General features: G+C 35.8%; 2 protein-coding genes across 2 annotated transcripts; one reads left to right on the forward strand and one right to left on the reverse strand.

Annotated features, from left to right (window-relative positions):
* Positions 1-126: 126 nt before the first annotated feature.
* Positions 127-6,253, reverse strand: LOC135685513 (cyclin-dependent kinase 10). Its single transcript, XM_065201483.2, has 2 exons — positions 5,656-6,253; positions 127-830 (listed from the first exon to the last, which is right to left on the reverse strand). Exons 1-2 carry the CDS (start codon positions 6,188-6,190, stop codon positions 205-207), a joined length of 1,161 nt encoding a protein of 386 aa, XP_065057555.2. The 5' UTR covers positions 6,191-6,253; the 3' UTR covers positions 127-204.
* Positions 6,254-6,258: 5 nt separating this feature from the next.
* On the forward strand, positions 6,259-12,575 carry LOC135685514 (quinone oxidoreductase PIG3). Its single transcript, XM_065201484.2, has 5 exons — positions 6,259-6,617; positions 9,726-9,757; positions 10,593-10,937; positions 11,226-11,422; positions 12,107-12,575. Exons 1-5 carry the CDS (start codon positions 6,283-6,285, stop codon positions 12,293-12,295), a joined length of 1,098 nt encoding a protein of 365 aa, XP_065057556.2. The 5' UTR covers positions 6,259-6,282; the 3' UTR covers positions 12,296-12,575.
* The last annotated feature ends 1,106 nt before the right edge of the window (positions 12,576-13,681 follow it).

The raw sequence follows: 13,681 nt of genomic DNA on the forward strand, positions 1-13,681 counted from the left end.
TATTTAATAAGAATGTTTAGGTGATAATATTAGCCACAGATAGAAATGAAACTTGAAAGCTTTATTTAATGGGTCATTTCTAAGTCCCTGCAAATTTAAGAGAAACTCTAATAATCGAATTCTTCGTTTTTGTGATTATTTGATTTAAAAAACTTAGAATTATAACAACAATTAACAACGTCTATTGCATCTTGCCAAATAGTACTATCTTCGTTTTTTGAGAAGGCTTTGTATCTCTTCACTTCCAATAAAACTTGCAGTTGTTTCTTCGTTACGGCGTTTCACACTGATAGTCTTGGTTTTTTGAAGACTTGCAAAATCAGTCTGAAGTTCCTTAAAGTTTCTATGTTCAGGGAATGTGGGCATCAAGCCAGGATCTACCGGCAAGGGCTTTTCTTTGAAGTAGGAGCTTTTCATTGATGTTTTTGCAGGTATTCTTCTCTTTGGGTCGTAAGTGAACATCTGCTGAAGGAGTGTAATTCCAGGGTCAGACAGCCAAGTAAATTTATGCCTTAGATTATTGTATGGCTGATGCTTGAAAGTGAAGTTTTTAGGGCCTGGTAACTCTGAAAATCCTGGCCATATTTTATCATTTGGCGTTCCAAGCAAATCAATGATCAATTGGAGCTGATTAAGTTCTGACTTTCCAGGAAGCAAAGGCTTGTGTGACAAAAGCTCACCAAATATACAGCCAACAGCCCACATGTCTATTGCAGGTGTCTGGATTCTGGAACCAAGAAGGAGCTCAGGTGCACGGTACCATAGTGTTACAACAACTGGAGTCATCTGTTTAGAAGGGTAGCCAAATTTTCTAGCTAGTCCAAAATCAGCTGAAATCAAATAAATATGGTGCAGTAAATATCATGATACAAACTGTGAAACAAGCCTCTTTCAAAAAAAAATTAAATTTGTGAAACCATGTTTGAATGGTGTTCTAGCACAGTATCAACTGCTAAGTTTTTCGAAATGAGTAGATTTTAAATGCTGACAGCTTTCAAGAGGACTTGCAAGCTTTCAAGTGCTGTCAATGGAAGACTTTAAGGATCCCTGCCTGCTCCCCCTGTACTCCCAACTTAAAGGGTCAACTGAAACACAAGCTGGCCCTTTTACCACACAAATATGCAATCCAGAAAAACAGGTTTCCCCACCCATTGAGGTTTTTGCCATACATCACAATAGCTAATTATACTTCAGCCTCACCATAACTAAATTTTAAAAGTCCAAGCATTGATTCCAACTTTTTTGTGCCATCTACAAATTTTGCAGGACCGAAAATTAATTTTTTCATAAATTGTGCCTTTTATATATATAACAAACAAAAATAGGATATAAAAAAGTATTTAGATTGAGTGATTAAAGCATCTGAAAGGCCTGCCAAGTAGTTTGTAAAAAACCAAGCAACCTCTCCCAATTTCTAGGGTCTTGCCATAAGAATTTTTGCTTAGCCCCCAGCCCTTTGACCAGAGAAACAGCAGAATTGACCACATAATGGACTTCCTCGCAGTCTGCATAGTATGGCATTTCTCGACAAGATATAGCGATGCAAAACTCATTCATGCCATATTTTCCCCAATCAAACCTCTTTACTTTTCATTGCAAATTTCTTTGAATGCACTTAGTAAATTTTGTGTGCAATAAGAATATTGCGTGGGCAGTTGTCATACTCTGCAGACTGGGACTTCCTTAAGCTTTAGTCTAGGAGTTTTCAGTCAAGCCTCAGGTGATTCTTGAGGCAACCAAAATTTTCTGTAAATCAAATCTAGTGTTACTCCTGACTGGAAACGTTGTTTCTTGCACAGACAAGTTCATTTTATTAAGATCAAGTTCAATTATTTCCAATAAAGCCTTTACTGCTTCTAGCATAAATAAAATTAAAGACGAAAACGGAAATACAACGTCTGACCCAGTTAAAGTGTCTAATATTCTAAATAACTTTTTTGTAAAAATTGCAGACAATATTACCAGAAACATGCCAAGAACACCAAAATCGCCTCTAGACTATATTACTAATACAAATCAAAATTCAATATTTCTTTCTCCTGTGACCTACATAGAAGTAGAGGAAATAATTCTAAACCTTGACCCATCAAAATCTGTAGGACCACACAGTATTCCAATTGACTTATTGAAAATTCTAGGCCCTCACATCTCTGAAGCTCTAGCCAAACTGGTCAATCAATCTTTTCTTGAAGGTATCTTTCCCTCTAAACTCAAGCTGGCTAAAGTGATCTCCCTTTACAAAAAAGATGATCCTGAAATAGCCTCTAATTACAGACCTATCTCTCTATTACCTCTATTCAGTAAGTTGTATGAGCGATTAATGTACAGAAGACTTTACTCCTTTCTCATCTACCACAAAATAATATATCCCTTGCAATTTGGATTCCAGGAAAATCATTCAGTTGAACATACGCTTATTAGTATGACTGAAGTCGTGAGGTCAACTCTTGACAATAAAAAATATGGCTGTGATATATTTATCGATTTACAAAAAGCCTTCGATACGGTTAATCACAATATTTTGCTCTCTAAACTTGAATGCTATGGTATCAGAGGAAATGCCCTTAGATGGTTTGATTCATATCTATCAGATAGAACCCAATATGTTTCAAATAATGGAACCAACTCTGATTGTATGAATGTTACTTGTGGTGTACCTCAGGGATCTGTACTTGGACCTCTTCTCTTTCTAATTTTCATTAATGACTTGCCTAATGTTTCAAGAAAATTGAAATTTTATCTCTTTGCCGATGACACCAACATTTACTATGATACGGAAACTCTTGATAAACTTGTTAAAACAGTTAATATTGAGCTTAAATTCGTAAAAAGATGGCTTGATGCCAATAAGCTATCATTGAACATAGACAAAACTAATTATGTTATCTTCCATTCTACTTCATTGTCAATACCTCCAGACACTGTAATTAAAATAGGGAAAAAACACATCACCAGAGTCAAATATGTTAAGTTTCTAGGTCTTTTGCTTGATGAAAACCTAAGCTGGAAGTATCATCTCGGTGAACTTTCCAAAAAATTGGCAAGAACGTGTGGCATTCTCTTCAGAATTCGAAATCTTCTTACATCTGAATCACTGATATGTATCTACAATGCTTTATTCATGTCATTTCTACAATATGGCATCACTGTCTGGGGACAAACATATGACTCATACCTGGAGCCAATATTCAAGCTGCAAAAAAAGGCTGTCAGAGCTATTTCTCATCAATCCTTTCGTTCTCCCTCTCTTCCCATTTTTAAAAAGTTTAAACTTCTCAGACTTCAAGACATTTTTCAGCTAAGACTATTAACATTTGTGTATGAATCTATAAACAAGAAAAATCCCTCTTGCTTTCATGATTACTTCTCTTTCAATGCAAATATTCACCAACACTCTACTAGGCAATCTAATCGCGGTAATTTGTTTTTGACTCATAGGAACAGTTTTCGGTATGGCCTGAAGTCTATTCGATATATGGGGGCAAAAATGTGGAATGACCTACCAGTAGAAATTAGAAATTCTCCTTCAAAATATTCTTTTAAAAACAATCTTAAAATATTTTTACAAAACAACATAGTAGTCAATGATGGTTTTTAAACTTAGTCTATAAATAGATGATATTTTTCTGTGGATGACTGATAGCAACTTACAGATGATTCTTTTACATTTAGAACTAAAAAAATAAGCAGAACGCATCTAATTTACTAGGGGGTGCTTTCTCCTCGATTAGTTTATAAACTACTGAGAAAGTTTCCTCCTTTAAATAATTCCCTGTTTACAATACTAGCTTGTTTCTCCACTACTCTGTATTTGTTATGTTACGTTTATATTATTTAACTTCCTTTTACATTGTTTATACTTTAAAGCTTCGATTATTTCTAATTTGTAACAAGTGTATGTATCCAGTGGAATTTAAAATAATACTGAACTGAACTGAACTGAACTGAATTTTGAAAATTTGTGACTGTGCATTTGAAATCACACACTTTTAAGAAATTTGTATGTTAATAATGTAAAATGTTATTACACTGAGACGTTTTGCAGCCAACATGCAAAAGTGTGTGGATAAAAATTCGAGTGTGCAGGCAATATAGAAGTTTCCAGTTTAGGTGTTACACGCTTTTTTTTTTATAAGGAACCGTTTATAAGGAACCTACATGTAGAAGGTCAAAAAACTTAAGGAACTTTTACTACTAAAGGCCAAATCCCTAAGGAACTTTTTAATTTTGAATATATTTATATTTCCGCACAATTTACAATTAGGAAGCCGGTTCCATTGATTTTCAGTAAAACCGGCCATGCTCATGGGGCCAAGAATCAACATGAGAAATTTCCGTTTTAACTCACCTCACATGCAGCTGTGCTTTGTTGTGAATTCACACTTTAGGTGTTTTAGTTTTAGTCAAATAGGTTAGTCACAACAAAATAGAATTCTTATTCTGTGTGTGTGGCTGAGTATTACAGTAGTTGCAATATGGGAGATAAGAAAAAGCAGTCAACGTTGTTCAAGTTCGGTTTTTCTAAAAAGATACCTCATCGAAATGAGTTACAAGAAGTCCCTGGTCGTTCGTTTGTTGAGGATGATGATGTAAGTTTGTATCGTTGTGACACATGCAACAAGCATTTCAAAAGTAAGTCTGGCCTTACGATGCACGTGTCTTGGTGCACTTCGAAAAAAGACAGTGAGAGAGAAAAAGAACAACCAACTAAAAAAATCGATGAAATTCCATTGATCTTGGAAAGTAGCGCCGAGGCTGTTGAGCCACAAAAAGAACCAACTGCTATTGATGTGGATGAGAACATCGAAGAAACTGTAGAGGAATGTCAAGAGATAGAGAAAAGTGCTAGAGCGTCAGAAGCAGGAGAAAGCAGTCAGCACCATCGAGAGAAGAAGAACAGACTATCTTATGACACCGAATTTAAGCTAAAAGTTATCGAGGAAGCAAAGAAAAACCAAAAGAATGACGTTGCATTCAAATACAACATCTCTAAATCGATGGTATCGACCTGGGTTAAAAATGAGAAGAAAATTACTGATGCAGCCGCCGATAGCCACAGGAAAATGATGAAAAAGATCAGACCCAGCACAAGGCATAAGCAAGTTTTCGTGATGCTTCACGAAAAGTTCCTACAAGCAAGATCAAAGGGGATGCGAATATCTTTTGCATGGCTGTACGCAAATGCTAGGAAGATTAACCCCGAATTCGACCAAAGTGCCCAATCAGATATTAAAGCTATCCCGAAATCTGCAGTCTTCAACTTTATCAGGAAGTACAAAATCAAGTTGAGGAGAATTCAGCGTAAGAAAAGTTTAGAGTTCTTTTCGAAGACGGTACTGAAGACTACATTGTGTCAGACGACATCAATGGAGTGGATATGCAACTTCTTTAATGACTATTATTATTAATTTTATATTATATGAAGCTTCTTTGTGTTTTAACTTGTTATCTTTTCTTAAGTTTATAGCAAAACGCTGAATTTGATTGTTTTTCTTGCGTCTGTACTAATTATTGTCCACTAAATGCCAACTTAAAATTAAGGAACTATTAAGGAACTTTTAGAACTACAAAGTGGTCAAAACAGGTCTCAAAATAAGGAATTTAAAGAACTAGGCCCGAGCTAGGTTCCTTATAAAAAAAAAAGCGTGTACTTACCAATTTTTAAAATTCCTTTGTTAGTCAGGAGCAAATTTGACACCTTCAGGTCTCTGTGGATTATATATGTAAAGTGCAAATGTTCTACACCTTTCAGTAGCTGCAGCATCAAACATTTAATCTGTGATTCTGAAAATGGTGTTGTCATATTGTCAAGGAGACTAGCCAGATCTTGATGGCAATATTCCATTACGAGAAAAACATTATCTAATTTCCGACCAACTGCAATCTCAAATAATTTTACGACATTCACGTCTGATATCTGTAGCAACAAGTTTATTTCTCGAAGACTACTAATAGGTAGACCATCTTTCTCTTTGTCCATTCTTACTTTTTTCAAAGCAACAATTTCTCCACTGACTGTGTCTCTTGCGCGATACACAACTCCATATGTCCCTTCGCCGATTCGATTCAATTTTTCAAACTCTGCAACACTTCTGCTGTTGCCTAATATTGCTTCTTGCGGTATCTTAGTGAAGTTGTTCACATCTTTAAACGAGTGTAGACGAATGCCATCACTTGCATCACTGGCCATGACTTCATTCCCTGTGCAGGATGAGTCCTTCGGCCATTTTTATTTTTACCCCAAAGCGAGACACGCAAGGAAAATGAGGCCAAGGCGGTATTATGGCTTCCTGCTGTGGCATGAGGGCGTTTTCTAGAGAACTTTACTTGCCATACATTTTCTTTTTGGCGACTACGCGTACATTTTCATCAGCAATGAAAGCAGTAATTTTAGATGGTCCAGGAGGACCTGAAAATATGAAAATTGGTGATGCTCCAAAGCCCACAGTAAAGGACGATGACGTGCTGATAAAAGTACATGCAACTGCTTTGAACAGAGCAGATATATTGCAAAGAATGGGAAAATATCCGCCACCTAAAGGTGAATCAGAAATAATGGGACTTGAAACAAGCGGAGTTGTTGAGTTTCTTGGGAAAAATGTGCGCAAGAAGTTAAGGTAACAGTGCTTTGATAGAAATGGCATCCCCCTTCCACTCCAGACCCAGAAGAGTATGGCAGTTTCCAACAAGCTTGAGTGTGCAGGAGCAAATTTTCAAGTGTGAAAGTGTGCACTTTTGTATAGGTGTGCACTTTTGTTTAAGTGTGCACTTTTGTATAGGTGTGCACTATTGTATAAGTGTGCACTTTTGTTTAAGTGTGCACTTTTGTATAAGTGTGCACTTTTGTATAGGTGTGCATGTCAATTGTGTATATATCGTCAACAACTATGCTAAAGCCAAAAGATATCAACGAAGATAAGAAAATAAACATGATTGTTATTTAATTTCACCTATTAAACCAATGCCGAACTTGAGGAAAAACAATTCTTGCAAAAGCTCTATTAAGCCCTGGGGAGGGGGCTTAATAGAGAGGGGGCTTATTGAAGAGGGGGAACTTGTTTCAAAAATCAAGATTGAGGATGCAAAAATGATTTTTAATTTCCTGTACTTTTCTGGTTTTTATCTAAAAGCGAAAATGTATAACAAAACAGTGGCTGAAATCTAATTGTTAAATCACGGAATTCAATAAAGTTTTAAGTCTTTTGTCTATGAAAACAACATTTCCGCCTGAGAAAAGGCAAAAGATCTCGAGAACTGAAGCACAAAAAAAACGTACTACACTCATTCCGGTAGATCAATCATCTACCTTTGATTGAAATCCGCAAAATACCTTATCTGAGGAAATCTGCCCTGCTTTTCGGGCAGGGGAGGGGGATCAGTGACGGCCCCTGTGGATCCATTGTTGCGGGCTCATTTGCATGTTAGCAATCAATAATCAAATCAGCAACATCTTCTTGCAAAACATCATCATCTGGTATTGCCTCGAAGGGATCAATGTCCCTTTCCTCTAGGCCTTGAAGACAAGCTAGTAAATCTTTACAAGGGCCATTTTTATTGACATGATCTGTTCATCTTCAGATCCGTTGAGTGCTCCACTCAAAGCTCAAATTTTAAAGCTCTTCTGAATAAGCTCCTCTGGTAGTTTTCTCCAGGCCTCTTGATTCCTTTAACCATTTGCTTCCTTGAAGAGGCCCTCATATTTTCCCGAGCAGTGAGTTGATGATCTTCCTCTGCAAGCCACTTGTCATATATTTCCCTTAAATGGTCCTTCATTGGCTTGTTCCAGCTGACATCAGGTGCCTGAATAAATTTTGTGCAACCTTCTGGAACAATTATTGGGTCAATGCGACCTTGATTAAGTAACGCTCTGATTTGAGGTGACAGTTGGCAACAAAACGCATCCCAAGCAAGTAGCCTTCAAGCCCCAAATGTGAATGTCCCAAGAACTTCTTTGCAATACTTCTCTGTCAACTCATCATTCATCCATCCAGATGTAGATGTAGCCATGATGCACCTTGAGCAGATCTCTTCATTCAAAGCTTTCGCTTCTTTTTTGGCTCCCTTAAAGATGAAAAATGGCCTCTATTTTGCTTCATCTGCAGTTGCAGTTAAGCAGACAGTTATCTTTGCTTTCTCATGACCGGTGGTTTTCACGTTGACCCAATGGGCACCATGTTTCTTAATAGGAGTATTGGACTTCATGTCGCTTTAGATGGCTGTTTCATCCATAACAAAGATGTTTTTTAGCTTGTAGTTAATCCTTCTGCGCAACCGGCGAACTTTCAGGATACAAGCACAAAGCTTGTCAGCCAATTGATTTGGGTTTTTCTGAGCCTCAGTTGTGCGTTTTCTGATGGAAGGACAATTCCTATTCATAAACTTTTGCACCCAGCCATCACTGTACAAAAGCATCTTACTGTCTATATCTATGGACTGATTTTCCTCCTGCAATTTTTTTGCCTTAGCTTTGATAAGCTTATGAGAAACACACAAACCATTCCCTTGTCTATCTGAGATTCATTCGAGCAAAGTCTCTTCTATTCCATTGTCCGTAATCTTTCTCCCTCCTCTGTCCAGGCGCAATCTCTGCCCTCCAGCTGTTAAACTTTTTAATAGAGAGGGGGCTTAATAGAGCTTTTACAGTCTTTCTTTGCCTTAAGCATTAGGACACACCCATGTCACAAGAATGGCAAGTGTGCACCTGAGCATGTCTTAAGTGTCTCTGCACACCTTTGGGCATTTGGGCAAGGCATGGATTTGTCCTATTTCTTAGGGCAAATGAAGAATTTAGTTTCCTCAAGAAAGCATAATCTTGCATTTGTTCGATAGATTCCAAAAAACTATCAATCATGTTAATTTCCTGATCTGCATTTTCATATGCTATCTATTTGATATCCTCTGAATATGCTCTGACATAGTTGAGCTCATTAAAGTTCACAATTGAGGTGCACACTTATATTGTATACTTGCACACTTGAAATCTTGCTCTTGCACAACCAAGATCTCATTGGAAACTACCACACTATGCAGTCTGGATCCCACTCAAGTATATGAGACAAGATGCTAACAAAGTTAGGCACATAGGTGATGGTGTTCAACTGAAAAGTGCAACACTTTTTTATAAGAACTTGGATGTAACATTCGCTCTTCAACGATTGTGTGGTGTAAATGTTAGGTCAGATTCTTTTAAAATGCAGGCAGTATAAATTTTTTTAGTATGAATAAGTATGAAAAATTGTGTTTTTAGCTTTGTTATGAACCATCTGTACTGTGTAATCTATTTACTAAGGAAAACAATTAAACATGTTTGCTGATATCAGTTTAGGTCCAACAGTCTGCTGATAACAGTTTAGGTCCAACTATTGTAACTTAAATTACCCCCTAACCTAAAGTGCCCTCATGAAAAACACACAAACATTCCAAGCTGCATGCACCAAAATTTATGTACTTTTTATGATCTCGGGTGCATTCCTAGAATACTTTCCTATATGGGATTGATGTTCTTGAACTCATTTGTGGTGCCATCAGTCTTTCCAAAGAATCCCTTTCTTGTGAGTGTCTGGTCTTGTTTTTGAACAACATTGTCAGTTTTCTCAAGCCTACTTCAGTCACACAAACACTACCACAATCATTTAAAACACTACCGCATATATCTAAACATTGTAAAGTCAGGGTAGTGACTTGTTTATCAAAGTCTTTGAATGGAATATATTTTGTCATTTCAGAATTGGTGACAAAGTAATGGCATTGTTAGCTGGTATGTTCTGCTTAACTAATTTTGTTTCTACTTATGCTTGCATAGTTTTCAGCTAAAGTCCTCTAGTTTTATGCCATGTTCTTTTATTAAATGGAGGGCTTGTAACCAGTTGGAATCGTTAACAAAGGTTTAAAAAGAAGTGTCCTAGACAACATAGTGATTCATATAAATGTCCTTTATCCAAATAACATTTTGTTAAATCTGTACTCATGATGGAGGTAAAACTTTGAGAAAACTCATTGGATTATTGGTAACATAACGCATTCAACATAAACAAATGTTAACATAACAACATCCGCCATCTTGCCAATTGAACTAACTAAAAACGTGGTGCGCTGCAGAGAACTAGGCACCACTGAAAAGATAATGTTTCATCATGGTAAATGTTCATGTTCATACATAGGTAAATATAAGTCACATCTCAACACATATATGTAGTAATCTTATATCCCTTTGATAAAATTAGTAAAATTTTGTGTAAATTTATGTTTTTGAATATGAACGAATGCCTGAATGAATGCCTGAATGAATGAATGAATGAATGAATGAATGAATGAATGAATGAATGAATGAATGAATGAATGAACAAATGAATGAATGAATGAATGAATGAATGAATGAATGAATGAATGAATGAATGAATGAATGAGTGAATGAATGAATGAATGAATGAATGAGTGAATGAATGAATGAATGAATGAATGAATGAATGAATGAATGAATGAATGAATGAATGAATGAATGAGTGAATGACAAAATACACAAACACCATTTTCACAGAATTTATTTTTTCAAAAATATCTATTTTTATCCAATTTGTCCTATATTTTACCAGGTGGTGGTTATGCTGAGTATGTTTCAGTATCAGAATCATATGTCATGAAAGTCCCCGGTAGCTTAAGTTTGCTTGAGGCTGCTTCCATTCCAGAAGTTTGGCTGACTGCTTACCAGCTTCTTCACTTTCTTGGACGAATTCAGAAAGATGAATCTGTCTTAATTCATGCTGGAGGAAGTGGTGTTGGAACAGCTGCCATCCAGCTTGCAAAATTAGCAGGAGCTAAATCTTTTATTACTGCTGGCTCTAAAGCAAAGCTTGATTTTGCTAAAAGTCTTGGTGCAGATCACACTGCCAATTATAAAGAAGAGGACTTCCAAGAAGCTTTTCAAAGTGAAACAAATGGTATGAGGAGCTTCTTATTTGTTGTATCTTCTGATATTCTAATGACAAGCAACCCAATCAAATGCATTTGATTCAATGCATTTTGAACAAACCTTTTAGCAAAGCATGAATGACTTCCATATGACTACTTTGAGTTAGTTTTGATTACACTATATTGACAAACCTTGGCTTGCAGTGACTGAGACTCAACTTTTGCTTTTTAGTATCAGCAGGGCATTAGTCAAGACTTGTCTTTGAAAGCATTCCAGCTATCAAAACAAAGTCAAGTTTCTGATCATCTTATTCTAGGAAAAGGTATAGATGTCATTTTGGACCCAGTTGGTGCATCATTTTGGGAGAAAAATGCCAAACTGTTGGCTGTGGATGGACGATGGGTGCTTTATGGACTTCTTGGTGGAATGAAAATAGAGGGTGATTTGTTTAGATACTTGATGTCAAAGAGAGCACAGTTACTGGCAACAACTCTCAGAACAAGGCCCCATCAGGTTAAATTATATTTTTGTCTCTATTTCAACATTCTAAAATTAGTAAAATGCTAAAAATGGGTATTAATTTCCTTTGAATAGAGCTTAAATAGCTTTAAGTTACAACAATATGAAAGTAAATTATCTTGCTTCAACTGCTTCAAAATTCAACTGCCTCAGTGAATAGCAAATTAGCAATTCAGTAAGTGCTTGGCGAGTTATGTACTTTTTAATGTGTGAAAGTGTAATAGAGTTTTACTCAAATCCTACTTATTTACTTAAATTTATATTGGACCTTTGATCAAAACCTGTCACAAATAAGCACCAAGATAATATTCCTAGTTTGAAATAAATGCAGTGGGCAGATGAAGTTAGCAGAAATAACAGAAAGACTTTCAACTGAAAAAATAATCAATTAATATTTCAGGGAATTGTCTTGAAATGATTTAACCAATCAATAATGTAAAAAAAAAAAATTTAGCTTTCAAGATTTTTTCATTTTTTACAATCAGTTTTTAAATGCTGTGCTTTAAATAAATGGTTGAGAAACTTTTTAAAAAATGCACAGATGGCATTTATTTGAGTACATAAATACAGGTGCCTTGTTATTTTTCTTCTTACACATTTTATATTATATTATATTATATTTTATATTATATTATATTTATTTTATATTGTTACCTATTCTTTGCCTTATTTTTCTAGTATAAAAAGGAGCTGATTGATTCATTCAGTGAAAATGTGCTGCCCTACTTTGAGAATGGCCAATTAAAACCAGTCATTGATTCAGTATATGAATTCAATGACATTGCTGAAGCTCATCGTGTCATGGAGAGTTCTTCGAACACTGGAAAAATTGTTATCAAGATCTCTAGTGACAAAGATGAACTTTGATAAAAGGTAATCAATGACCTGGGATCTACTACAAATTGGCTGCTTTGGTTTTAACGATGGAAAAATGAACAGTAAATCTGAAATGTAATTTTACTCAATCATCTTGTTATGTTTTGTTTTGGAAAATGATGGATTCGAACAGTCGCTATTTTTACTGGGACATGCTGTCTACTGGTCCCTGAGAATCTCCAGTCATTTTTAAATACTGGAAGAGTATTTATTTTTCTGCTGCTAGAAATTAACTAATTAGTTAAAGAATAAATGAAAAATTTTCAGTTGATATTCTGGTTATCTTTCTTTTTGGCACTGTTTCAACTGTTTGGTGTACTGATGTGCAAGAATGTTTGAAACTCAACTGCCTGCAAAATTTGCAGTGAAAAGGAAAAATAACGACTAGGGCTAAATGTGCATGTAAAAATGAAGTTGAAGCAATAGAAGCAATAGTTTACGTCTTATCCTTGCTCTGCTGTTTGTAAGCCTACCTTTGTGCATAGAGCATAGCAAAGTATTATATTTGGCATGCATATTAACCAATGCTGAGAAGAATTATCATGTCTCAAAATGTTTTCGAAACGCTGACAAATTCACATAGATTATGGATTAAAACCTGATACACTTGTGGTGGAATTTGTATTTCCAATCAAGAACAATAGGTATCCCATCGTGCTCATGCTTGGCAAAGCAGTGTCTAAAATTCTCAAGCCTGGTTTATCTGTGGTGAGGCGGGTTACAATACTTTGGATGGCTAAGATGTGAGATAAACCACTGCCTGGTTTTTTCAATTAAAAGCTTAGCCATAAAGCCATTGCTTCTTATCTTTCGATGGCATCCATCATGTGTCAGTCTCTTCGAGGAAGCGACCTAGCTTAGTTTGAGTTAAGAATCGATTTCAAAACAGTACAGAGTTTTGGAAAACTAAACCGTAGATTTTATTCCAAAAACGTGAAAATAAAATTTTTGATTAGCAATATTAAAGTTAATTCCAGTGCTATTTTGTAATGAAATGTCTCCCAACTTGAAAAAAATTCTATGAAATAACTTGGATGCCTCTTTAGAGACTCGATAGCAAAAGCACATTTATTTAGGATAGTCTTCAGTAGTCAGACTCCTGCTATCGATTGAAAGTATCCTTGCACGATAAGATGAAACATAAAAGGAAGGGTAAGAAATTATCAAAAACTTTCTCCTCTCTGCTTCTCATTTTGCAAGAGATTCCTTGGCCAGCTGTTCTAACATATTAAAATTCTATCTCGGAACTGAAGATAATTGGAGATAGATATGCCTTTCTGAAAATCAATAAGGACGCTCAACGAAATCATTCCTGGGATTTTTATTCAACATGATCATGAATTAAAGTGTCAAACGCATTTGCGCCATTAGTTCTAC

This window comes from Rhopilema esculentum, chromosome 15 (assembly GCF_057945365.1).
Source record: "Rhopilema esculentum isolate cy_ngs chromosome 15, ASM5794536v1, whole genome shotgun sequence".
Classification (NCBI taxonomy): domain Eukaryota; kingdom Metazoa; phylum Cnidaria; class Scyphozoa; order Rhizostomeae; family Rhizostomatidae; genus Rhopilema; species Rhopilema esculentum.